The 27,303-nt window shown below is 45.4% G+C and overlaps 1 protein-coding gene across 2 annotated transcripts in view; it reads left to right on the forward strand.

The window, feature by feature from the left end:
* Positions 1–27,303, forward strand: part of USP7 (ubiquitin specific peptidase 7) — a 61,874-nt gene that overhangs the window by 17,065 nt on the left and 17,506 nt on the right. Inside the window, exons 2-10 of one of the 2 annotated variants that reach the window (XM_045783780.2) lie at positions 13,590–13,694; positions 19,320–19,518; positions 21,285–21,423; positions 22,051–22,139; positions 24,253–24,361; positions 25,276–25,406; positions 25,824–25,878; positions 26,884–26,964; positions 27,064–27,154. In XM_045783780.2, coding sequence (XP_045639736.1) covers positions 13,590–13,694; positions 19,320–19,518; positions 21,285–21,423; positions 22,051–22,139; positions 24,253–24,361; positions 25,276–25,406; positions 25,824–25,878; positions 26,884–26,964; positions 27,064–27,154 — 999 coding nt within the window. Of the gene's footprint in view, positions 1–13,589; positions 13,695–14,465; positions 14,623–19,319; positions 19,519–21,284; positions 21,424–22,050; positions 22,140–24,252; positions 24,362–25,275; positions 25,407–25,823; positions 25,879–26,883; positions 26,965–27,063; positions 27,155–27,303 lie in introns of those variants that run through there. The other variant, XM_045783781.2, reaches the window with a different exon arrangement.

Genomic DNA, 27,303 nt, shown 5'->3' on the forward strand with positions numbered 1-27,303 from the left:
CTTCATTCCCCGTCTGTGGCTGAGCAGTATTCAGTGTATGCGTACAGCACGTTTTATCCCTGCTCCCCGCTGAAGGGACATCTGGCTGGCCTCCAGACTTGGGACGATTTGATTGAAGCCACTCTAAATATTTGTGGCAGGTTTTGTGTGGGCGTGAGTTTTCCTTTCTCTAGAGTAAGGTGCAGAATTGTTGAGTCATCTGACACAGTACGCTTAACCTTACAAGAAACTGCCAAACTCTTCCCCCTGCGTCCCAAATCAGTGTATGAGAGAGCCAGTTAACCCACACCCTTGTCAGCACTTGATACTGTCAGTACTTTGAGTGTTAGGCACCCTAATAGGTGGGCAGTATTACCCAACTGTGGTTCTATTTGCGCATACCTAACAGCTGCTGGGCAGACAACTCTCCGTGTGTTTATTTGCCACCCCTATATCGTATTTGACGTGTCTGTTCAACGATTGGGTGGTTTTATTGCTGTCAAGTGTGGAGCTCTTCATCTGTTTGGGAAGCAGGTCCTTTGTCAGGGAGGTGATTTGCATGCGTATTCTCCTAATCTGTAGCTTGTCCTTTCTCATAATGGTGTCCTTCTGGAGCAAAACCTTCTAGTTTTAAAAGCGAAGTCTAGTTTGTCAAAATGTTCTTGTATGGATTCTTTGCCCCACCCCATGTGATTTCTTCTTAAAGTCTTTTGGTGTTAAATTTTATTTTTATATGTAAGATCCATTGTGAGTTAATTTTTGTGTAAGGTGTAGGGTTGAGGTTCCTTTTTGTGGCCTATGGACGACCAGTTAGTTGTTCCTTTACCATTAGTTATAAAGACCATCCCTTTTCCCTTGAATTGCTTACCCCTTTGTCAAAAATAGTAACATTTGTGTGGGCCTGTTACTGGGCTATCCTGTTCCATTTGCATGCTCATCCCTTTGGTAAGACAGCACTCTGTGATTACTGTGGTTGCCATGTTGATTACTTAAGCTTTGGAGTGAGTTTAATCAGGTGGTGTAATTCCTCAGACTGTGTTCTTTCCAAAATTGTTTAATTTGCTGTATTTCCTTCATTTTTCCATAAACACTTAGAATCAGCTTGTCTGTAAGTATAAAAAAATCCTCAGGATTTCGATTGGAATTGTGTTCATACATAAAGACGAATTTGTAGAGAGGTGATATCTTGACTAGGAGTTGTTTCAGTCCACGAACATGGTGTCTCCTATTCTAATGACCCTTTCTCTTGAATGTCCCGTTCTCATAGGGGACGTTGCTTGCTCACAGCAGATGGTCAAGGTCTCCACTGGTTTGTAGACTGAAGTGTCTCCTCCCCATCTTTTTTTTTTTTTTTAAAACAAAAAAACAGATTTCCTTTGCTGTTCTCTGGGAAATTAGTCTTCATTCCAGGAACTTTTGAACAATTTCTGTGGCGCCCCTAGTGTTTTGAAAGATCTTGAATGTGGCTGTTTCTTGATAGCCCTGGTGGGTCCCCTCAAAAGGAGGGTGAGGAGGAGGTATGGTGAGTGGTGGTCTACCTGCACCAATGTGTTAAAGAAACCAGAAACAACTTGGAGTTCTGTCCCAGGTTGCTGTTTGTTTGTTTGTTTATTTATTTTTAAAAGTTCGCTCTATTCCCAACGTGGGACTCGAACTCTTGACCCGGACCACGATCAAGAGCCCCTTGCTCTGCCCACTGAGCTAGTCAGGTGTCCGTCTAGGTTGCTGTTTGTGGTTTTATTCAAATAGAGGAACCCGTTTGAAATGGCTGTTTGACTACTTTTTAAAAGTTTTAATTAGCACAATCAAGAGTTTGTTTAAAATCTCTCCTGTGAATCTGACCTCGCCCCAGCACCTAGATTCTTTTTTGTTTGTTTGTTTGTTTAGCTAGTTCTTTAAAACCCAGGCATTTAAGAAGATGCTGCCCTCTGCCAGGGTGTAAACAGACTTTCCAGGCCACACATAGTTGAGGCAATCTCTTTGTTCCTTGACTGTTCAGGACTCCCACTTCCTCCTGACTCCAGATGTGCCGCTGGTGAGTCTTCTTTGGACTCTTAGGCTGGTGTCATGCCTTGGGGAGTACTTGGTTTGTGCCTTGTACACCGTGATTTGCTTTGCTCTGTGTGTGTGTGTGTGTGTGTGTGTGTGTGTGTGTGTTGACTTTGTTGTAAGGTAGTACATATTCTCTGAGCCATTTGAACAAACAGTATGGAACCAAGAAGCAAGGAAGAAGGACTCCATTCTTCAGAAGTAAGCGTTGTGTACTTCGTGTATGGTGGGTCTTCGCCCCAGTACCTGCATGGAGCCTCGCTCATTCCAGGAGGACATCCTGGTAACTCACTCAGTGACTCCTCTCTGGGTGGGCATTCCCCCTTACGACAGTTAACAGTTTACACTCTTTAAAACTACATGAGTGTGGAGTAAACTTCCACACGTAAGTAAATTTTGTAGATAATTTTAAAATACCAAGATGTTTAATACTCTAAAGAGAAATACTGCAGAAAGTGGAACAGGTGTGTTCCAGCTGATGTGACTCAGTTGTTTAGTACACACGTCATTTACTATGCAGGAGCCCTCAGGAATAGTCATGACTGTGGAACTCTTTGTCCCCATGCAAAATGGCCCATTTCTGTGAAGTTCTTGTCTCTCCATATTTTTGTTTTTTATTAATTATTTTTTAAAGATTTTATTTATTTGAGAGAGAGAGCGAGCATATGAGCAGGGGGAGGGGCAGAGGGAGAAGCAGACTCCCTGCGGATCAGGGAGGCCAATGCTGGGCTCCATCCCACGACCCTGGGATCATGACCTGAGCTGAAGGCAGACACTTAACTGAGGGAGCCACCCAGGTGCCCCATCTCCATCTTTTTAAATATAGCTTTATTAAGGTGTAGTTCACCTTGCGCTTCACTCACTTCAAGTCTAAATATAGATTTGCCTGTTCTGGACACTTCCTACTGTATGTAACCCTTAGTATTAATGGGCATTTATGTTGTTTTTAACTTTTCTCTAAAAAATGGTGCTTCAGTGTAAGAAATATGCTTGTGTGGATCTTTGGGCATGGATGCTGGTTTTCTTTGCAGTAGGTTCTTAGGAATGACATTTGAGTAAAAGGACATTTGGCTTTTTGGGTTGTTGGGGTTTTTTGTTTTTTAATAGGTTTTTTTTTTTTTTTTAAGATTTTATTTATTTGCCAGGGAGAAAGACAACAAGCAGGGGAAGCAGCAGGCTCCCCGCTGAGCAGGGAGCCCACTGTGGGACTCCATCCCAGGACCCTGGGATCATGACTTGAGCCGAAGGCAGATGCTTCACCTACTGAGCCACCCGGGTGTCCCAGCTTTTTGGTTTTAATACATATAGCCTTTGGGTTGAATAGTTGACAGCCATTTGACACCGCTGATGTTGTGAGACCCTCCTCATCAGTGGGCATTTCCAGTATTTTTCTCTGTTAATCTGGTAGATAAAAAGTGGTATCGCTTTAGGGAAGTTGAGCATATATATTAGTCGTTTGTATTTTTTATGAATTTCTCCTTTATGGTAGTTGGGCTGTGTCTTCTTGAGTTTTAAGAACTGTGTGTGTTCTAGATATTAATCCTTTGGCCATTGTATGATGCAAATACTTCCTACCTTCGTCCTTTGGCTTCCATGAAGCTCAGTCTCTGCTGGGCATGCCGGGACTTCCCCCCCCCCCCCCCCCCGCCCAACAGGTGGTCTCTGCTATATCAGCTAGCAGATAATGCCGTTTCTCTTTTTTTGTGAAACAAGATGGTATGTGCGAGCAAGCAACATGGACATGATCACAGGCTCTTCAGTCCTGCAGATTGTAGCCCCCCTCGGTGCTTGCTGCATTCACAACAGTCACCAAAGTGTGTGGACAGGACTGGCAGTTAGGACGATCCTCTTGGGAACCGGTGGTTTTTACATAATCAAGCCAAACTGGAGGCCCCAAACAAATAATTTTATTTAAGGTACACAAATTCATATGTGGCTGTCTTTGGGGATTTTTTTTATATACCTGATTTAAATCTGAATTATTTCAGAGTATAGAGCTAACTGTCAGGTCTCAACGCAGTGGGTCTGCTTTGAACTGTCAGGCTCCATGACTTAGAAGCGGTGTGGACACTGCCCTTGGGCCTGCAGTAGCCCACCAGAGGTGGAGGACCAAAGAAATCCCTGGTTAGTAGGACAGGACTGCCACCTGGAAGTGGGCTCTCAGCCAGCCTCATGGGGGATGCATGTGGCCAAATTGTATATAAAATCAGACGAGTCATAAAACCAGACTGCTTTAGAGTTGCAGTATTGATTGAGTGATGGTTTCATTGTTAACATTACTGTGAATCTGGCAGGCTAGCCCTGAGGGGCAAGATGGTAAAAAACAATAATAAAACCAACCCCCTCATCCACATCCTCTGTGGAATGGCCAGAGGAGCCCCTGCCTGTGATGGTTAGGACAGGCTTGATTGACCAGGTGGGTGCTTGGTGGTGGCAGCCCTTGTCTGAGCACCGCGACCATCTCACGTCGAGCAGCAGGAGGGTGGTTCTTTTGTCCAGTGCCCTGAAGGTCATGGGAGGCTTGCCGAGGGAGCGAGAACATTACAGAAAGAAATTCAGAGTCATAGCCTTCAGGGCCCTCCATGGCCTTGGCCCTGCCCACTTCTGTCTGAACCTCATCTCCCACCTTTTCCCTCATCCAGTGCCCTTGTCCCTGTTGGCTCCATCCAGAGTACGCATCTCTAGGCTCTCTGCCACCCTGGCTCCTTTTCGTTCCGTGGTCTCCACCAGGATGTCACCTCTTCCTTCAAGGCTAGTGCTCCTGTGGCTCTATGACTGTACTCTCTTTTCCCCTCTGTTGCAGTTATCCCCTCTTGTCTCCTCCCACAAGAAAGCCAGCACCAGGCCACCAGGGGGCTTATCTCTCTGTTCCTCCTGAACCCCAGGGCCCAGCCCAGCTCTGGGCACATAGGAGACACTTGATAAGTAGGTTGACTAAGTACTGAGAAGGGAGCTGGCTCTGCCCAGCTCCGCTGGAAGTGCAGGCCTTTACCTCTCAGGTTATTCCTGCCTGGAAAAGATGGTATGTGTGGCAAGGAAGTAATTAAAATATTGTCTTAGTTGGTAGTTACTGTAATTGCAGGAACACAGGGCATGCCATGTTTTAGGGAGATATGTTGAATTCCTGGTAACGTAATGATAATGGGTTAGAAAGGATCTTTTTGAAGCACAGTTGAAGTTTTCCATCTAGGACTGCATTCAGAAACTGCTTCTGAGAGGTTCCCCTTTCCTCACCAGGCACAGAGAGCAGGCAGGGAAACATCTGTGTTTCCTCATGGCCCCCAGGCGTGTGATCTCTGTGACTGGGGCGGCAAGCATGGCACACGGGCAGCGCTCCTGGTCAACACCTGCTTCTTGGAACCTGGTGGCTGTGAGGGGCGGTCACCTGTAGGAGGCACCGAGTCCTGGAAGAGAGAAGGCCAGTTGCAGCTGGGCTGTGAGCAGAGTCATTGGGACCCACCATCCTCACTTTATTGTTTCCTTGGGAGACTGTCACCCCTTTGTGACCCGCAGGTTCTGTCCAAGGTCTGGAGATGGTCCATGGTTCTGGCTGACACCCCGTGTTGCCTTAGAAGAATCCCCCAGAGGGCCTGGAGTTGACTCCACAGCCCCTGAGGCTCCCATGTACTCTGTGTTTGCCAGGAGCATTTCCTGGCTCTCAGGGGTTCTGGTTTCTTAGGGAGTGCCCATCTTACCGCCTGTGAGACCCTGATTCCGGGGATGCCTTCACTCCCTCGGAGCTCCCCGCCTCTCCCTCCCCTGCAGGGGCCTTATCAGGAATGCCTCCTCACTGGTGCTTGCTGGGTCCCACACCTCAGTCGCCTGCTCTGTCTCTTAGACTGCCTTCCTTTATAGCTAGCCCCAGCGGCTGCACTCTGCTTCTCACTGTTGGGTTCTGAGCCCTCACTTTGCTCCTCTCAGTGAGCTTAGAGCTAGGGTCTGTACATTAGGATTTATACTGTGGACCAGAACACTGGCACATGAATTGTATTTGAATTCTCCAAAGGAGGAGTGAAGGAGCTGTGTCTAAGAGTTGGAAGAGCTCTCCAGAACGGTGCATGAAGTTGTGCAGGACTTGGGTCATCTGATGGATCGCTCATTTGGCAGCTTTGTGGTCTTTGATGCTTTGCTCTGCTGCTCATTGTCATTGGGAAGAGTTTGTTTGGCTAACTACTTGGGTGGGGGGTCCAATGCGTTTGGGAAAGATGACCTGGTGATAAAATGCAGCAGGACAGGAATCATAGTACAGATGGTCACATCATTCAAGTGGGAAAAAACAAAAATAGGTACCTGGAGGCAGTCATGGTTGAGTAAAATCATGGCGTGTTATGGCACTACTCAGAAGTAAATTCCTGTGCATATTTATGTATACCGACTTGGGGTAGCTCTAGCTTATTCGTGTAATTTGAATACTGTTTTTTGTTCATGAGAAAATGCATGTACGTTGTTGCATATGCATATATAGGAACGATGAGGCTGCTTGGAAGGGGGGGCTTTCTTCATGTTAGGATTGGGAGTGGAGGAATCCTCTGCCCTTATTCATCTCTGTACTGCTCGCCTTGCTACTGTGAGAATTTCATTATTTCAAATCCAGAAGTAAAAATAAATATAGAACCAGGACTTGTACAAAAATGTTTGTAGCAACTTTATTTGTAATAGCCTCAAATTGGAAACAACCCAGATGTTTGCAGGTCAGATGGCGGGTCCCTGCCATGGAATCCTACTCAGCGGTATAAAGAAACCAGTTGTTGACCTGAGTCTCAAAGGAATTATGCTGAGTGACAGAAGGCATTCCAAAAGGTTATATGCCGTGCTCATTTATATAACATTCTTGAAATGAAAAATTACGGGGATGGAGAAGATTCGTTGTTTCCAGGAGTTATGGGAGGGGAGTGTGCGCGGGGGTGGGGATGGGGATGGGTCTGAAAGGGCAACCCAGAGTCCTTGTGTTGGAACTGTTCGTATCTTGCCTGGGTGGACACGCACATCTACACATGTCTTAAGAGTGCAAGTGAGCAGGAATAGGATTAGTGTGTTGTGTCAGCATTGGTGTCCTGGTTGTGAATTGTACTATGATTCTGCAAAATGGTACCGGGTGAACTGGGTGAAAGGAAGTGGATCTTTATTATTTCTATAATAATTGTGAATCTACAGTTATCTCAATGGTATGTTTAATAAAGAATAAAATCAGGGTGATCTAATAGAAATTTTCAGGGGTATAGGTTATGTTGGGAATAGGCACTTCATAAAGCATATAAAGAAATTCAGCCTTCAAAGCAGCATCGTGCTGGGGCACTTGGGTGGCTCATTCAGTTTGGCATCCGGCTCTTGGTTTCAGCTCAGGTTATGATCTCATGGTTCTGAGATGGAGCCCCCTCATTGGGCTCTGCACTCAGCAGGGAGTCTGCTTGACGTTCTCTTTCACTCTGTTCCTCTCCCTGTGCTCCCTCGCATGCGCTTTCTCTCTCTCTCTCTCTCTCTCAAACAAACAAACAAACAAACAAACAAATAAATGTATATCAACAACAACAACATAAAACAGCGCGGTGCCTCTTTACTCAGGACTTTTTCCTCCTTTACTTCTTCTTGACTGGTGCCTCTGGGTTCATGTGGGGCCTCCATCTAACTTGTCCTTTACCTGAGGAGGGAGCAGTCCTCCTGGAGGACAGACCAAGTCGTCGGCAGAGCTGGTCTTTTAGAGGAAGAACAGAGAATATGAGCTGGGCTCCCCTGGAGGCAGTGCCCCTCACATCCAGCTGTAGCCTTAAGCCAGTGGGTCCATCGGTTAAGGGAGCTTGTGGTCATCACCTGAGAATGTCTGCACTGGGCCCGCACTCAGTAGGGGGTCAGTAAATGGAGTTACAGATTCATGAAACGCTTGAAGCAAACCTGACATCCTGTTTGCTCTGCTGGTCCTGCTCCGGCACAGACCCAAGCTAGCTCTTAGGCTGCCCCCCCCCCTTTTTAAAAGATTTTATTTATTTATTGGACAGAGAGAGACAGAGCGAGAGAAGGAACACCAGCAGGGGGAGTGGGAGAGGAAGGAGCAGGCTCCCCGCTGAGCAGGGAGTCTGATGTGGGGCTCCATCCGAGGACCCTGGGATCACTACCCGAGCCGAAGGCAGACGCTTAATGACTGAGCTTTTCTGCCTTGGCTGGTATGAGAATTGCGGGCATGCTGAGGCACGTGCTTCATGCTGAAATTCTCCATATGTGAGTTTAGTATCAGTTATAGTCCTTGCTTTTTAGGTTTAAGGGTTTTCTGTTTTCTCTTTTTTCAGGTACACTTTTAATAAGGGATGAATTTTAGATTTTCAGGAGAGATGTAGTTTGTGTGCTGTGTGCCCATGATCCCCATAGCCAGTTTTCCCCACTGTTAGCAACTTACATCAGCAGCTAAGGAACTGGTAACCCAAGTCCTGACTTCTTTTTTTCCCATAACATCCTCTTTCTGGACCAATTTGCCTTTTGGAAGTGATTCTCTAAATTGATGAGGTTGCTTGAATATGTTCCTTGTCCTAAACCCAAGAATTCTGTGTATGTGTTGGGGGGGGGGCTTTAAAAAAAAGAATGCTGAGGTAGAGCTCCTAGAGATTCTATGCAGTCACTCTGATGTGGATGAGAGAACCCTCCCCTCCCCAGCCCCAGCGGATACTGCTGCAGAGCCATGCAGACATGGCGGGGAACCACAAGCTTGGACGAGAAGGTGACTGGGGAAGGGGGATTCAGATGGGGGTTCATAGGCCCTAATGGGTTTCTATAACCAGTACTGACATTTCTGAACTGTCCTGAAATATATTTGGGATTGTTAATTAAGAAATCAGTATGCAGGAAGATACCAGTGTTCTCATTTACCGTGATAAGCTCTCCTTTATGTAATATTCTTTAAAATGGGTGCCAGAAGCGGAGAGAAGGGGAGGAGGACCAAGCAGCGGCCAGAGGGCTTTTGACTTTGAATTCCAGGTGAACTGGTTGAGTTGGGAGTTTAGACCGTGTACCCTGTGTTGGCACTCCACATATTCTGGCCTTTAACTGAGCTACGGTTTTGCTCACTGGGTTGTATCACTAGTTGGAAAGTTGGAGGAGGAACCTGGGAGACTGAGTCGGAGGTGTGGCTGGGTCTTTGTGGCCTAGGCACCACCGGGTGGCAGTACACAAACTTCTTAGTGGAAGGCTCTGAGGTCTCACAGTGGTGGTTTGTCCCCTTAAATCTGGCCTTTTGGGGAGAGTTTGAGTAATCTTTGTGAAGCGACAGAAAATGTCAAAGCCAGCAAATTGAAATTCTGCTCTTTGTCTGTTATTTCATCCAGGGGTGAGATTCAGCGCTGAATTAGCGCCACATCATTTCCATAGCAATTGGCAAGTGTTCTTTGTTGAGTAGTCCTGTGTTATGACATCACAAATGGAAGTCAGTGGGAAGGGAAGCCTGGCCTCCTCAGTAGCAAGAGGAGGAAATATATAGACTCTGTAACCAGCCACGTTAGCCTCTTCTGTGTGTTTCTAGTCTTTAGAAGAGACATTTTGTGTCCTTCCGTATATATAATAAAATTGTGCCTCTGGTACTTACCACAGGGCTTGGCATCAAGAGCTTACCACTCACAAGTAATGGAAATGATCTTTGATTGTATTTGAGTGTCATAAATATATTTTGGAATGATAACTGCTCCCCCCCCGGTATTTGGCATATTTCGTACATTTTGTTTTTTTTTATTTGAAGCATCCCATATTGTCCCTGGTGCTTGCCAAGCATGTCCCCAATCTTATTTGAGACCATTGCATGTCAAAAACTGAGTGCTGTGCTTCACAAATGGCCAAATGAGAGTTAACACATCTGGGAAGTTTCAAACAGATGGGACCTAAAATTCAGGAACAGGATCACTTTACATATAGTGATAAATGCATATACACACACCAATGTTGTACTACTTTAGTGATATTGAAGGCAGTCTGAACCATTGAAGATATTTCTGGAAGTCTAATACAGACTTTTTGTGGGCTTCGGGTACTTTCATCATTGAATTCAGGTCCAGGGATTTACTGTGTCTTAATTAAATTTTTAATCCTCTTGCTGAACTGACTCATTTATGAGGAGCTTTTTTTAACTGGATATTCAGTCCCTTAGGAGCTAGACTTGAGTTGCTAACTTTTTCTATCAAGGCCCCATGGCAGTTGGTTGGGAGCTTCATGGTGCCTGTCATTGGCCAGATTTCTCAGGTACATGGTGGACCTACCAGGGACTTGTTGTCATTTCATAGCCACTGGCCTGGACCAGCATGTCCATGCTTAAGGAGGGTGGAAAAGAGCAAATCGATCAGCCCAGCACAAATGTGTAAAAAGGTGTAGGGTATTGGGGTGCCTGGGTGGCTCAGTTAGGCATCTGCCTTTGGCTCAGGTCATGATCCCAGCGTCCTGGGATCAAGCCCTGCCTCTGGCTCCCTGCTAAGCAGGGAGCCTGCTTCTCCCTCTCTAGCTCTTCCCTGCTGTGTTCCCTGTCCCGCTGCCTCTGTCAAATAAATAAATAAAAATCTTAAAAAAAAAAAAAAGGTGGGGGTATTGCTCAGGAGAACCCAGTTCAAGTGTAGAACTTTATTTTGCTTTTAGGGACCAACTGCAGAGAAATCCTGTCTTAATTAAATTAGATAGTTTCCCTTATTTATAAAATATTAGACTTTTGTCAGTCATTGCATTGTAGTTAATCCTACTTCCAAAACACTGTGCCCTATTTTTTTCCTACCCCACACAGTAAAGTGCTATGGGTGGTGATCCATAGATCTTTTGACTTGGTCTTGATGTTTTTTTTTAAGATTTATTTTAGAGACAGAGCATGAGTCCGTGGAGGGGCAGAGGGAGAGTGAGAAGCAGACTCCCTGCTGAGCGTGGAACCGGATGGGTGGAACTTGATGCAGGGCTTGATCCCACCATCCTGAGATCATGACCGGAGCCAAAATGAAGAGTTGGACGCTTAACTGACTGAGCTACCCAGGCGCCCCAACTTGATCTTGATTTTTATTATTACCATAACTTCTGGTGAAAAAGTACTCTATTTCAAGTCACCAAAACCCTTAAAAGATACCTTGTTTCAGCTATAATCTGAATTCACTTGGATCTCAGAATCTTCAGGATTACAAATCAGTTGGAGAATTCTATGACCCGCTCTAGTTCAGACTGCTTACATCTACAAAGCATCCTTGTTTTAGGTGTGATGCTGTCTTGTATACAGAAATTTTTATTTTTGCAATCATGCACTAAAAACCATATTTTAAGGCAATTGTAGTAGGACAGATTTGAACTGAGAAACGAAATTAAAATACCAAGCATATATCAAGCAAATTAAGATTTATGGTGCATTCGTGTAATGTGAGAGTGTGTATAATGTAGATTCATGCTACTGCTGCTTCTGGAGAGCCTCTTAATAGTTTATGTCCTTCCAGTGTTTGTTTATCATGTAAAGGGAAATGAGAATTTGTTTGTTCTTATTCGAACATACTCTGTCTCTTTTATAACAGAAGTTGCATGTGATATTTATTGCTTGGTATCTTTATTTATTTTTTAAACTTATAGCTTAGAGAACTTTCCATATAGGTACATTGAAACACTGCTTTATAATACTCTATTGGTGGAATGTGCCATAATTTATTTCATAGGCTTTCATAGGGGTTTTTCCTCATAAAATATTTTTAATGGTGGTTTGATGTTAATATAGGAGGATAAATGTAGTTGAAAGACATTTCAAAATACCTTTTTAAAAAATTTTTTTTTGCTTTTTAGCACATAGTTTTGGAGTTCGAGCTAATTAAGCAACAGCAAAAAGGATTTCTCCTCCCCGCTTCTTTTGTGTGTGTGTGTGTGTGTGTGTGTGTGTGTGTGTGTGTGTGTGTGATGGTTGAGGGACCAGTTCAAAAATGTATATATGTTTGTTTTTAAAAATAACTTCAACACAATTGCTAAGTGTATATATTGATAGTTAATAAAACAAGAGTATCAGGTTTGGAAGTGATATAAATTTGGTAATACCTGTTTCTTGGCCTCCAGGGAATTCTAAGGTGTGTTTTGAGATGCTTAAGGGAAAAAAACATGGTTTATATTCAGGAATTACTTGAGACGTAATCTGATAATTGGGGGTTTTAGAGAATGTTGAGAGGGGAACGGGGAGGGTGCTGTCCATGGTGCTGAATCAGACCGACTGCTGACCGCCCATCTGAACGGGGGGGGGGGGAGGCTCTGAAATGTCGCAGGCCTAGGACACACTTAGGTAGCTGTTTTAAAAATAACATCTCTTGTTCGTAGCTAAGACTGTTGATTTCAGTCAGCATGTATACAGTCAACATAAAGGGGCCGCACTAGTTGCAGTGAGCTGTTCTGACATCTAGAAGCAGGAGAGGGTTTACATATGAAGGATGGACCCTTTTGGCCAGTAAAGGTTATTTAAGTCCCAACTCTTGACATAGCGTTTATTTCCTTTTAAGTCAAGGATCTATGTCAGTGTAAGAAGATTGTTTTTAAATAGAGATAAGAATGTTAACACTTGGAGTTTACACCTAATTCTTGCCATTCATTGCTTCAAAGTTTTGAATCCACATCTTTGATTATATATAAATGTTTGTCAAGCCACATCTCAGCAAGCATTTAGAAATCTATAGCACAGGGGCTCCTGGGTGTCAGTTAAGTGTCTGCCTTCGGTTCAGGTCATGATCCAGGGTCTTGGGATCGAGCCCAGCATCAGGCTGGTCAGCAGGGAGCCTGCTTCTCCCCCCACCCCCAGCTTGTGCACTCTCTCTCTCTCAAATAAATAAATAAAATATTTAAAAAAAATAGAAATCTGTAGCACATCTTTTTATGTGCTTCTCAAAATCCTTTTCAGACTCTTTATAAATGCCAATCCTCCTAGGGACCCCCTTTCACACACCCCCCCCCCAACCTCCAGTTCTGGTTTTTGCCTGGATTTATACTTCAGTTATTACAGTAATTGTCCAGTGACACTTTGAGACTCCAGTGTGATGTTTTAAAGCGCTGACATGTGTTGGAAAGTTCTGATGCACACTGTTATGCATATATTTAGTTAACAATATTTTCTCTGGGTTTGAGTTTTATTTATTTATTTTTTTAAGATTTAATTTATTTGGGCGAGAGAGAGCATGAGTGGGGTGAGGAGCAGAAGGAGAGGGAGAAGCAGGCTCCCCAGTGAGCAGGGAGCCCGACATGAGGATTGGGGCTTGATCATGACCTGAGCTGAAGGCAGACGCTTAACCGACTGAGCCACCCAGGCACCCTGTGGGGTTGAGTTTTAATGAGTAGGAAACCCATTTCAAAGTATCATTGCAAATTTAGCAAATGTGGTATAGTGATCGTTTGCATCCAATTTAGCATTTTGAAAGCAATGAAAGTTCATACTTAGTAAACATATTAGTAAATACCTTTTGGGTTAGAGCATGTTTATTATGGCACATTTGGATGGTATTAGTGACTGGAAATCGTCAAAAGTACAAATATATTTTTATTTATTTAATCTAAGACCTGAAGGTAAAAAACCATGGAATTTCTTTGTTTTTTTTTTTTTAAAGCTGGAGATACAGATGACCCACCAAGAATTACTCAGAACCCTGTTATCAACGGGAATGTAGCCATGAGTGATGGGCACAACAACACAGAGGAAGATATGGAGGATGGTGAGTACATGTGGTTTGTTAACTTGCATTGGGCAGAAAACTGTCAGAAACACAACTAGATGTGCTATAGATTTCTTCCTTGATTACTTCTGAGTTTCTTAGGAGTAGCTAATTTTCAGGAGGTTTGTATCTGAGGAAAATTTAGGAGACTGTTTTGGTTTTGAATTTGAAGTTTATCTATAAATTTCAGGGTAAGGTGGTTCTCCCCAGCTTAGGTGAGAAGGTTTAAATGCAGAAGTTTGTAAAAGATGGGGATTTACTCAGGCTTGCACTTTCCCAGCCACCGTTAGTGTTCAGAGCAAGTGTATCTTACTCTCCTTTCCTTTTTGTTTGCAGCAAGATACTTCTAGACATTGGAACTTGACTTTCCATTGCATTCTTACTGTAGTGTGTCTATCAGTTGTCTGGAGCTGATAATCCCTCCCCCGCTCCCATTAGGTGTGAAATCAGAATTGAGCTTTGGGCTTCATTCTCCCACACTAACTTTTGATCTGTATCTTCTATGCGAAAAGTGTATGCATAGGTATATGCATGGACATTTTGTGCCCGGGAAATCATTTCTTTCGAGGCTATTTCTTCTTAATAATTTATCAAATAGGTGACCTGTACACTTATTTGCAAGGTCAAAATCATGTGACGGTAGCAGCCAGTAATCACTTTATGGAGTCCCTGGAATCTTGCAGTGTAATATGAAACCATGTTCTGTCAAAAGCATGTCCATCAATCCTCATAAGGGTTGTGTCCTTCCCAGGGGAGTAACGGGGCAGTTGAAAAGAAACCGTCAGTCACGGGCTGCACCACCAGAAGGACTGCTGTTCAGACCTCCTGCCAAAAGTTCAGCCTCCATGAGAAACTGCAGCCGTAGTTGAGAGTTCTCTCACAGTGCGGTTTACCCCCTGGCAGCTGGCTGAGGCAATATCTGAGGAAGGTAAAGAGGCGTGGTCTAAACCCCGCTGCTTTGTTACCTGTGGAGTGCGCTTTCCACTGTAGATTAAGGGCAACGGTGTGGGTTGTGGTCTCTTTGGTTGCTGGGCTCTTGGTTTTATTGCAGACACCGGAGATGCCGAAAGTGATTCAGAGAGCGCAGTTGGGAAGGTGTGGCCAGGCCCAGTGTGCTCAGTGTGAGGTAGAGATGGGTTCCAGTCACTTGAGGAGCAGTAGTAACTGCCCACCCCAGGCAGAGAGCTCCCTGTCTAGTTCCACAGAGCAATTCCAAAGAATATTTCCGTGCGTCTATTTTTGGGGAGGGCTTGGGAGGAGGTGCAGTTGTAGATAAAGGGCAGGGTTTCTCGACCTTGGCACTGTTGCCTTTTGGGGCGCATCATTCTTTGTTGTAGGGGCCGACCTCGGCGCGATCGGATGCCAGTGTCATCCCACCCTTATGCCCACTCCCTGCAGTCCTGACAACCAAACATAGACAATGCCAGATGTGTATGGGGGTCCAGACTGCCTCATTTGAGAACCACTGTTAGAGATCTGTAATGTACATAATAAAACCCCTTTCCTTTTCAGGCAAATTTTGCTAAATTAATAGTAGTAAATAATGGTGCCAAACCATTGAACCTAATAGTGGACATATTGCCGTAGTGAGTTACCAAACAGGAAAAGAGTATTTATTAAGGGACAAAGCAGAGTGGTCTTCAGTAGCACCATGTTCCTGGTTTGGGATTTGAGGTGTCTTTTAAAAGGCCCAGTGTAAGAGAGTGAAAAGATTTTCTCTTTTTGGTGGTAAGGGGAAGGGAGGGAGATGGTTCTGGTTCTACAGTAGAAGCCTTAGTTTGTGGCAGCATTTTCCCAGTCGTGATAGGTATTTTGAAACTCTTTTCTGTGGGATGTTAGCATGAGGTGAGAAGTTTTGAATGGTCTAGGAAATTTTGAGGGGTGCTGGGCCAACCAGATGTCCATATCTCGGGCTTCTCTGGGCTGTCCGCACCTTAATGTCTTTCTCCAAAAGACTTGTTTTGTTAATGATTCCCCAAGAGTCTCAACTTTAGAAACCCTTTTTCTGAATCTCCTTCCGACATGGTAAAGTAGGGCACACAGTCTAGGGAATGCTGGATCAGGCTTATTTACTGGGCAGAAGGGCCTTCTTTGGGAGGGGAGTTTCTCTACAAAAGTTAAATGGCTGACAGCATAGACAAACAGGTGTGGGGTTGAGATAGCATATTTAAAAGTCTTGGTAACATGGGATTACGGGCAAGAGTCAGAATCATTTTCTGGTTGCACCTACCTATGCTCCTTTGATTTTAGTTTCTTACTCAGTTTTTCCTTAGATGAAGATAAGTTTTAGAGTAAATAAAGCCTCTGCAAATATAGATTGTTGGTACCCATGAAACAAAAGTAAGTTCTGGGGATTAACTAGGACTTGAATGAAGAATAGAGGTTTGATAAAATTACTGCAAGAGTGCTATTTGGGCACTCTTTAGGCTAACCTTCTTGATTTAAAACAAAACAGAAGACTGTATCTTCCTCTACCTTTTTCATGCAACTGGACCCCAGTCTGGTTCATTGGCCTTTGCCCTGCGAAGATAAGGTGGGAGTACGAATGGGCACGGTGGCTGCTCTGTGAGGGCAGGAGTGGAGGTGTGGGTAACCAAGTCTTCGGGCTGAGGATGTGTGGTGACAGGTAGCAGAAACTCGTCATCCTGTCCTTGACAATAAAGAGAGGCATGGAGTAATGCACTAACTGCGGCATTCAGGCAGGTTATAGAGTCTCTGTTCAGATGAAACGCTAATTCTGCAGGATGTGGGGCATCCTTCAGAATCCCAGGTGTGTTGCTTTAAATTTTTTTCTTTTTTAATTTTGAAGTAATTATAGACACAGGGAAGTTGTAAAAATAGGATCTTGGAGTACCTTTCACCTGTTTTCTTGGGCAAAGACATTTATGTCTCCTGTAATTCCTTATGGGAGTGTGATCAAGCCAGGCCTTTCTGCCAAAGATGGGTTTCAAGTATGCTCTGCTCTTTTGTAGACCCTCTTGCCTTGACTTTTTGGTATATAATGTTATTTTTCATTTATGTAATTAAGCTACAAAGAGTTGAGAGCCATAAGGCGACATTTTTATTCGCATGAAACCTCATGTTAAATGTCCTAGTTAGCATATCTCAGAACTGAGTCTGTCCTAGGGAATGTGCCGTGTATAAATCTACGCGTGTGAGCTGAGTTCTGAGGCAGGATGGCGCCAGGCAGAGGCTGCTGAGCCTCTCTGCCTCTGAAGGGAGGGCTTGCCATCTCGTGGACTCGGTGCCATGCTGAGTTTTGTTGGGTCTTATTTAATATCTAAGATTAATTCTGAAATTGGATTAAAGTGTGGGAGACAACGAAAAAGCATTTATGATACATTTCAGTTTGGGTCTGTGTGAAAATCTAATCTGACAAAGAGTGGAATTTTATCTGAAAACAAGTAGTTGAGTTAGAAGAGAGGCAGAACTTTGGGACTTTGACCTCTTTAGGGTTTCATGAGTGCGTGCCCTGAGGTGATTTTTATTTGGTTGATAGCAGTTCTTTGGTCCCCATAAGGCAAGCCAGTTTGATTGGGCTCTGCATTTGGGGGGATGTTAAACTCTAGAATATGGCGTTTTACAAACCAGAGACAACGTCCCCGTTCAGGGGCCGCAGATCTTGGGGACTGAACCTGCTGTGCTCATTTTGTGAAGAACCTCGGATAAGTAAACCACTTAGCCTCAGTGAGCCTCGGTTCCCTCATCTGTAAAGTGGGAGTTAACATCTACCTTGCGTACCTTGCAGGATTGAAATGCTGCTCACATGGGATTTGAGTCTGTGAAATGGTGGTCCACACTCTTCCCAAGCCTTTCTAAGACATGACCTTGAACCCATCTCTTGGCCTTTGGGTACTTTTGCCCTTCCAAGGGGTTAAGGTCATAGCTGCCACTTGAAGAAGCTCGAGTACATACTGCATGTCTTAGACGGGTCTCACCCCTCTTGAGCAGCCCTTCCTTCCGAAGGGCCTGTGCGGTCTGTTGAGCAGGGTTACATAGCAGAAAAATTGGGGAGGAGAAGTATTGAAACAAGGGATCAGGGCCAGCTGTCACGCTTACTTTTGGTTCTTATTTCTTTGGTAAAGAATACTACCCTCTCATGAGGATTGATGGACATGTTTTCTTAAGAACAAATTCAGATAGTCACAAACATAAGCAATATCCATACCCCCAGAAGTCTGTATCCTGAGCACATGGTTGTCTTAGTGAAGTTTGGAGACTGAAGGATGAAGGAAGGCAGTGTGTTCTTCACGTGCTCTTCCTCCAAGCCTGAGAGTCTCCCTTGGGGCCCAGGAGCCTGGGGGTGAGTGATGCCAAAGTAGCCCCTGATGCCAAACCGGAAAAAGCCTTCCATGTACCTTAAAGTGTTCTGTAGACCACCTGGGGCTCTTCATGGTGTGGCTCTTGGTCCCCTGCCACGTGGTGAACTGTAGCCCATCTGCAACCAGCTAGGTACCGAAGTGGAGAGAAGGCATGTAGAGACTTGTACAGCTCCTGGACCTTGCTGTAGCAGCTTCCTGATGTTCTATAGAAGTGCCAGCCAGTAAGATTGGCGCGGAGACCGGGGGAGGGCTGCTCGTTCACTGAGTTTGAGAAGCGTCCGTGCGGACACTGCTGGGCTTGTCAGGGCTAATCAGTAGCCAGTGTCACTTGTAAGTGAATAGTCACCATCAGTCAAAGGTGGAATTCTAAAGTGTGACCCCCCCCCCCCAAGATTTTATTTGTTAATTTGAGAGAGAGAGAGGGAGGGAGAGAAAAGCAGACTCCCCGCTGAGCAGAGAGCCCAGTGTGGGACTTGATCCCAGGGATCCCAGGACCCACAGATCATGACCTGGTGACTTTTAAATGAAAGTCATCTAAGAGAGAGGTGTTATATCCATACTCCACTTTCTGTTGGAGAAAGCCTTAATTCCCTAAATTTGCCTTCAAGTCTTGTTGAGTAAATGTAACAATTTTTACGATTCATATGGAGAAGAAAACCAGTGTCTTTCTTTTTAAATTAATTCCCCTTAGGGAGTCCAGGCTGGTATTTTCACAGAAATTGTGAATTGATGAAGCTAACATTTATTTTGGGGGCTCACTTCTTGGCAGTCTTGTCTCTAAAACAGTGCTGCTCTGCAGTAGGCATGGTGTGGCACTCTGTCCGTGCACCCTGCGCCCACAAGCGCCATGCCCCCCTCACTGCTCCTCTGACCTGGCCCGGGTCAGCCCTGCCCTCTTCGTCCCTGCGCGCCGGCCTCCAGCAGGTGTCCCAAGAGCCGCTTCATGCCGCTTCTGCAGAGCCTGTCCACTCACTGAGGGTGACACGGGATTGCCAGAGTAGAGTAGATGTTCTCATAGGCCGAACTCTGGAGATCGAGGAGGGCAGGCAGGTGTGTGTCGTTAGCCCGCTGGGTTTAGGATTGCATTCACATATAAACTGTGTGTCACCTCACTGTTTTAGATTATCAGTGGGAAATGACGCTCTCGTTTTCCCCAAGAGTCAGGTCTAGCAGTTAGGTCGCGGTCGTACAGAACGGTTCGCCCGCCGTTGTTGGTTGTCCCACGTGGGGTCCCACGGTTGTCGGCCGTCGGTGCTGTTTCACAATGCCCGAGCCCTGTGATTGACACGGCCTTTTCTTGCAGACACGAGTTGGCGCTCCGAGGCGACCTTTCAGTTCACTGTCGAGCGCTTCAGCAGACTGAGTGAGTCGGTCCTTAGCCCTCCGTGTTTTGTGCGAAATCTGCCATGGAAGATTATGGTGATGCCACGCTTTTATCCAGACAGACCACACCAAAAAAGCGTAGGATTCTTTCTCCAGTGCAATGCTGAATCTGATTCCACGTAAGACAGTTTAAATGATGCGATTACAAACCCACAAATAGTTGTGCTACGTGATTGGAGGCCCGATCTGATTGGCCTCTTTGAACTGAACAGTTTTGAATTTCCTTGCTGCCTCTACATAGCCCTTTGATTTTACATTCAATGAAATACATTTCTCTCTTTAAAACTCACTGGTAGGTATTCTCTCTAGTCTAGAAAAGGTGTCTTTTTTTTCTTGCAAATGAGAAAGTGAAGTTCACGTTTTAGAATCTACCAGCCCATGGAACCTGGGATCGGGGCCCCTGCGGACGGGCTCACTGCTGGATTGTGGGCTTTTATATACCAGTCACTGCCTGACGGGAGAACTGGAGTCCAGGAAAGTTCCTCAGGTCCTGTGGCCTCCCCATAGTTACGTTAACCAGTTCCTGTGTGTTAATTCAGAAAGATCCAAATTAAAACATTCTTTGAGGGTTTTACAACATGAGCTTCTTCAGCTTATTTTAGAAATATTGTTCCTATAATTTTTAAAAGAAGTGTGTAATAAAATGTCTTCAAATTGAGAAGAGTCTTCATGGTCCCTTTATTCAGATGAAACTAAAGATTGAGGCTTCACATTTCCTACCCATTGATTCTTTGTCAAAAGTTTGATTCTTTCGTTAATTAAAAACTGTCACCGTTCAGCATTTCTCAGAAGCTTAGTTGGCATTGTTCGAAGGGGTCCCGGATCACTTGGTCACCATGTCCTTCTCGTTCCGTATCAAGGAGCCCATGAGAAGGCTGCTTCCTTGGACCACGTCTGTGTGGTCACCCCCAGACTGTAGCCCTTTGGAGCTCTCAATGAAAGCTGTTCCCCAAGGGCACTGGCCTTTGCTGTTCTGTCCAGGCTCCAGGGAACGTAGTCCATTTCCTTGGGCTTTTGACGTGAAAGCGTTAAGTGCAAAGCCCAGTGTGTGCTGCAGCCAGGGCCTGTGTGTAGGTTGATTTTTTTTCTTCCTGTGTTCACATTATGATCTGGTTTCCGGTGAGTATTTGGGCTGCACGGTAGTCTGACAGACCACTTCAGGCTGACAGTCGTTTGGGGGAAACAGCGTGGCCGGCGCGAGCACGCAGAAGCACGGGTGCTGCGAGGCTGCGCTCTTGTGGGTTCAGCTCTCCTGTAGCTCCATGCTCTTAGTGGACCTTTAAAGGGCTGTATCCTTCTGGTTTTTAAACATTGACCAGAGGCCCTTTTGTGATCTATGCCCAACTTGATGGCAGCGGGGACACTTCTGCTGTGCTGTGACTCGGTGGCTCTGCTTGGAGTCCCCCGGGAGCGCCTGGTACAGCCCTGCCTGGGAACCGCTGCGAGAGGGGTTCTTGGAGCACGCAGCACGGCTTTTCTTTTCTCTCGTTCTGTTCTTTTCCCTAATACCCAGATTAGGTACTAAATCTACCATGTGACCGGAAAACTAGCCTCTTACAGAATCTAAAAGACCAGTATCTAAAATTCAGTAACTTCTCTGTTTATTGATACAAAAAAAAAAAAAAAGAACCTGACCTAAAACTTTTTAAAGAAATTAATATTAATAAAACCATGGGTCAAATCACTACGGATGGCCTGGGACACCCCCAACCCGTTTTAGCTGTTTTCACCATTAAGGTAAATGTGTCTCTCCCCCAACTCCCCCACTCCTCCCAAAAAATAAAAGAAAAAAAGGAAAAATGTGGGAATTTTTGTGTGCTGTGTTTTTAAAGTGTGCAAACATCAGTTAAATAGGTCAACTGAGGCTTAGATTTTCTTTAAACAGGTCGTGGTCTTGCCACGCACAGGCTGTGCTGAAGATAATAAATTACAGAGACGATGAGAAGTCGTTCAGCCGACGCATTAGCCACTTGTTCTTCCACAAGGAGAATGATTGGGGGTTTTCCAATTTCATGGCCTGGAGCGTAAGTAACTGAGTGTTTATACAGAATGATCTGAGCCTTACTCCTTCCCGAGTTCCTTCACTCTTCAGAGCCTTCTGTGCGTTCTAGAATCAAAAATGTGTGCTTCCTAAGTGGGACAGGTGTCCGAAAATGTGTTTTCTCCAGTTGGCTAGTTGAGGTTTTTAAGCAGCTGACAGGTCAGTATTGGGGGGGGGGGGTCAAGTCAGACATGGTTTCAGGGAACCTCCCCAGTTCTCAGCCCCATCTGTTTTGGCTGCTCTTGGCAGACGTGGAACCCAGGAGTGCGTTGTCAGGCACGTCCTGCTGGGTGCTCCAGCGTGGGTTCTCCAGCACCTCTCCAAGCCCTTGCTCTGGGGAGCGGGCACCGATGCCTCCGGGCCGTGCCCTGGACCAGCTCCCAGTGCTTCCTGGATGCTTCCTAGAGGAACCAAGCTCTTGCTGGTTTTGTTCAGAGGACACTACTAGTTAAAGTAGATCAAAACACTGCAAAATCAGAAGCCTGATTTGGGGGTTAGAAAAAGTAGTGTTTTCCTCTAATACGTAGAGGGCACTAGGGTAATTGTCTCTTCAGAACGAAGGGAGCATTCATGTGTTCTTATGCAAGCTGGATATTCTTATTTTTTATAGGAAGTGACTGATCCTGAGAAAGGATTTATAGATGATGACAAAGTTACTTTTGAAGTCTTTGTACAGGCGGATGCTCCCCATGGAGTTGCGTAAGTTTTTCTTTAATTGGGTGCTCTTAAGAAACGCCTTTTGTGCTGTGGTGAAGCACTAGCATGTGAACAGAGATGCATATACTTAACAGATACGCACCCTCTCTGCGCTTGCCCACACATACGGGGGGTATGCGGCTCTGTATGCCAGCCTCACGTTCACCCCTTCGCTTGGCGGATTTTCTTGAGCGGTTTCTGTAGGCCGGACACTGCTGTGCACTAGGAATGTGGTGATGGTCGGCAAGGCAGCCGTGGGTTTCTGTCCTCCGATATCTAGACTGCTGGGACAGTTCATAAATCCTCCAGAGGAGATGCCCTAGTTTTACTTGGAAGAGGGCAGGGCTGGGAAGGTCTGGGAGCTGTGGGTATGCTGAGGAAGCAGGGGAGTTGGTGGGTTGGAGGTGGTGAGTGAGGTGGAGCCGAGCTTGGAGGACCCGCAAGAGACGTGACAATGGCTCAGTGGTGGGAGGTCTGTGTGCACAAGGCAGTGTTCGGCCTTACAGGAGGCATGGGCGTGGGCCTGGGGTGGCTTACTTGTCAAGGAGGGTAAGGGGTTGGGGCAGGGAGAACAAGAGTTGAGCGAAGGCACCAGCAGCAGGGCAGGGTGGGGCTGAGCGCCGCGTCCACATCCGGAGGGTGTGGAGGTTGAGCCGGAAGCTGGAATCAGGCAGTGGGGCCCTGCTGACTGGTGGAGGCCCAAGGGTGAGGCCGTTAAGTGCAGTCTGGGAAGAAGGTCAGCGGCAGGCACCTGTTTCTTGCCCACCTTATTTTGTCTTCACGTGGCCCTGCTCTGGCAAGAGTGCGGGTGTGGGTTGACCTGGATGGACCGGGCAGAGAGCCGTGGGGCAGCCACGCAGAAGCTGTCACTTAGGTCGGGTCCTGGCTGGTGTGGCCTGGGGCGTGTACAGGAGGAATCCAGCTTTTCTTGAGGAGCCTTTTCAGAGCTCACGTTCTACTCAGATATCAGGAGGGGGAGGGCAAAAACAAGAAAACTAAATTTTTTGTGGGTTCCCCCCCATTTTGAAAACCTCCCCCTATGTTTATTATCTACTTTTCTTGACTAAAAAAGTGAATTGGTTTTTCAGTCTTACCAATCAAAACAGATTTCTTGCTTTAGACTTACTTATCAAAACCTAGTCAGCCATTATCACCTAAATCTTGGATTATAGTTTTTAAAATAACCATCTATAATTTAGGATTCTTGCATTTTCTTGCCAGTTTTTAAAATTATCCACGGATGCGCTCGCACGCGCAGACACTCACACCCACACGCACACACTTCAGCAGGGTCCTTCGGTACACCCGAGCGTGTCAGCAAGGTCGTGGACTAACCCCTGGAATCACAGAGTACTATTGACCCTGACCTCGGCCAGTAGTAAACGTCTCCTCCAGTGTTGGTCACGCTTGGTGGTCACGCTTCGATCGTGTTGTTCATGTCTTTGCATTATATACAGAGGGAGATGGGGAAGGCTGTGGCTTCAACTGGCATTCTCTCTAGCTTCCTGTTACGATGGGAGGGAACGTGCAGTGGGAGCTGCTAACTCTGAGAAGATGTACCGTTTCTTCCCAGCAACCACCACCATAGACTGGAGAGAAAGAGCACTAGGGGCGTAGAAGTCCGAACGAGAACCTGCCCCAGTGTACATGCTTGTCTTTGCTTATGTGTGTAACTGCAAAAAGAGGGGTTTCGACTGTTTGCATTCTTGCTGACTGCACATGTGACCTAGTATGTATGCCATGGACCCACACTGGGAGCCGGTCCCGTAGAATTCAGCGACTGTCTGTGAGTGTGATCTTGGAAGAGAAGGCAGTGCTGCCGTCGGCGGCGTTAAGCTGCTTCTCTAGTGCTGGGTTTGTGCACTTGGGCGAACAGAGCCCGTGATCGTGCTGAGAACTCCTGGCCCTGGTGCCCTTAGTGCCCGGGTGCCTGGCGGTGAGTTTCTCCCTTGGAGGGGTGCGTGGCTGTCGTTCCTGTGTCAGGATGGTGGGAAAGAGGTGACGGTGCACGGCAGTGCGGGGTCTCGCCGGCGTCGCGCCGAAACGCTCCACACACACTGCAGAAGCGAGGAGGCGTCCTGTGCAGTTTTCCCTCAACCTCCAACTGATCTTGTAGGTGGGATTCAAAGAAGCACACGGGCTATGTCGGTTTAAAGAATCAGGGAGCGACTTGTTACATGAACAGCCTGCTGCAGACTTTATTTTTCACAAATCAACTACGAAAGGTAAATGGATGGTATTTCTCTCCCTCAACCTTCCACCCACCCTCTTGCTCGAGTCCTAAGGGACAAGCAAAGTCCTGTCACCCGACTTTGCCGTGTCTCTCCCAGTACCACGGTGCTCTCTCCAGAGAGGGCCCCTCTTTTATGTGAATCCGTATCTTTATTCCGCAGCGTGTGGACACTTGTAAAGCTAACTTGGGTGATCAAAAGTTGGCTGGCTAACCTAACTTTATGGGGTCTGTAGCCCCATAATAAAGTTTGTTTGTTTTTAATGTGAAAGCCATTAGCAGCAACATTTGGAAGTTTTATATCAAAACTGAATTGAAAAGCCACTGGCGGTGAAGTATAATTTTCACTTACAGGTAAAACTTAGGTTCATGAGACTACTAATAAAAACCGCAGACATCCCTAGACTCTAATGTAGGATAGCTAGGCGTCTGTCCCTTTGGAATGCCGTGTGAACAGCATGGAGCAGTGCAGGCAACACGGACTCCTGGTTGTGGGGGGGCCACTGGCTGGTTTGCTGGCTTTTCCCGTTCCGGCAGCACCGTCGCTGCCCCGACAGGATGGTGTTGTGGGGACAGGCGGATGTGGATCATTGCAATGGCACTTAGGTCTTATCGCAACTTCTGTTCACAAGTAACTTTAAGCTAAAAAGTGTGGCTCCAAGAGGTATGAAATAAAAGTGATTCTCTTTGGATGGTGAGCCGTGGGTAATTTTTTAAATTCGTTTTTACTTTCTTGTGTTTTTTTTTATATTACCTCTAAAGACTTTCATGATTATTTAAAAAAAAAAAACTTCCTGACCTATTTTGGGGGATAGTTAGAAGCCCTATCAACTACCTTAAGCCATTGTGATATTAGAAATGATACTTTCACATAAAATTCCATTTTTATTTCTTAATCAATTATTTTAGGCTGTGTACATGATGCCAACAGAGGGTGATGATTCATCCAAAAGCGTCCCCTTAGCATTACAAAGAGTGTTCTACGAATTACAGCACAGCGATAAACCTGTAGGAACAAAAAAGCTAACGAAGTCCTTCGGGTATGTATCAGAGATCTGCCTTTCCCTTCTTCCTTCTGCAAGGAAGAATAATGAGCGCCTAGTGAGAGAATCGAGAGCAGAGTGTAGGCATTCAGGTCCGCCCGAGTGTTTTTATCACTGTATTTGGTTTGTCCTTTTTGGACATAAAGGCTCTGTTTTAGAATTTTGCTTGAGACCTAATTTACCACATCACGATGTCCTCTCACACACAGCAAGGTGCAGAGCAGGACGAAGCTGTGGTGTCCTGATCAAATCAGTGTGTCTTTTCATCAGGGCCCCCCAAAATCACCTCCTCAAAAAATGAATTTAAGAATAATGGCCGATTATGCAGTTTACTTTTTGAAGTCTGAGTTGCTTAATATGCTCGTATTTGAAATTTGGAAGTTTAAACCCAAACGTTCCTTTTCTCTTTCCAAGGTGGGAAACTTTAGATAGCTTCATGCAGCACGACGTTCAAGAGCTGTGTCGAGTGGTAAGTTCTGCGCCGTAATCGTACACTCCTGAACATTGACTGCTGTCGGAAGTGGTAACCACGTCCGAGCGCAGACCTGCTTCATGCCAGTGCGGCTCAGACGCATATCCTTGTGTGGGACAGAACCAGGCCAGGAAGGAGAGGCAGCATGTGGCTCATTTTCGAGCCAGAAAGAATGGAAACAAAATTGCTGTTAGGGCAGTGTGAAGGGAAGCTTGGATTTCCGTAGCAGTAGGTAGTGTGGTTGGAATTTGTTAAATTGGTAACATCTGCCTGAGTTTCTGATCCGGGAACCTGCAGATCGGCTTAAGTAGCTGTCCTGATCACCCTGCTTCGCTGTTCGAATCGTGACTTCTTGTTACTCTGGAGTGTCCAGACTCCTCCTCGGCACAGAAGTTCTAATTGAAGCAGCCCTCTGTGCGGGTGATTCTCCCCAAAACCATCTTTAGTCACTAGCAAATTCCCGTCCTTCCAGTTGTGACCAGAGACACACAGACACACGCACACACACACACACACACACACACAGACACACACAACATGAAATGGTTATTCAAGGTGATTGGCTGGGCAAGGTGTGTTTTCTTTTTTGCAGCACTAGCTGGATTGAATCCAGTTCATTAAATATCCATGGACAAACCAGTCAATCCTGTTGACAGGCTCAACCTCATTAATCTCTTGGTGTGGACCAATACGAGTTAAGTTTAGTGCTCAATTTACATGCTTTTCCACGGAGGTAAAATGAATATAAAAAATGCTTCTAAAGGCACTACAGATTACTAATTCATTCCAAAGGCTGTATAGAGGTTAATCTCAACTGTTGCATGTAGATATTTTTGTAAATGTCCAAACAAAGAAGACGACTGTATGTTTTCATAATTGCATGCTAAAGGTCATAATATTTATAGTTTAGAACTTCTTTGACATTGAAATTTCTTAGTCAAGTTTCAAATTAGTGTTTAATTGAGCATAACATTTTCTTAAAGTCAAAACTTTCTCTTCCAGTTGCTTGATAATGTGGAGAATAAGATGAAAGGCACGTGTGTGGAAGGCACCATACCTAAATTATTCAGAGGCAAAATGGTGGTATGTGGTTACCAGCTTTCAGCAATGATTTTAAACAATTTAAGAATGCTAGTATTTTGACAATTAATACTGAAGCCATCTTATTTTCCTTATTTGTAGTCCTATATCCAGTGTAAAGAAGTAGACTACCGATCCGATAGAAGAGAAGATTATTATGATATCCAGCTAAGTATAAAAGGAAAGAAAAACAGTAAGTCCTGTGTACCTTTTGCTAATTTCTGTTGTGCTTTAATGCTTCATTTACCCAAGTGGTTTTCCTTGAAATACTGCACAGAGAACATTGCCCGAGTGACAAGTGTGCAGCTCACCGACCGCACACAGGCTTGGTCCCCCATACGG

Source organism: Ursus americanus, chromosome 2, assembly GCF_024610735.1.
Source record: "Ursus americanus isolate L20-20 chromosome 2, mUrsAme1.1.p, whole genome shotgun sequence".
NCBI classification, from domain to species: domain Eukaryota; kingdom Metazoa; phylum Chordata; class Mammalia; order Carnivora; family Ursidae; genus Ursus; species Ursus americanus.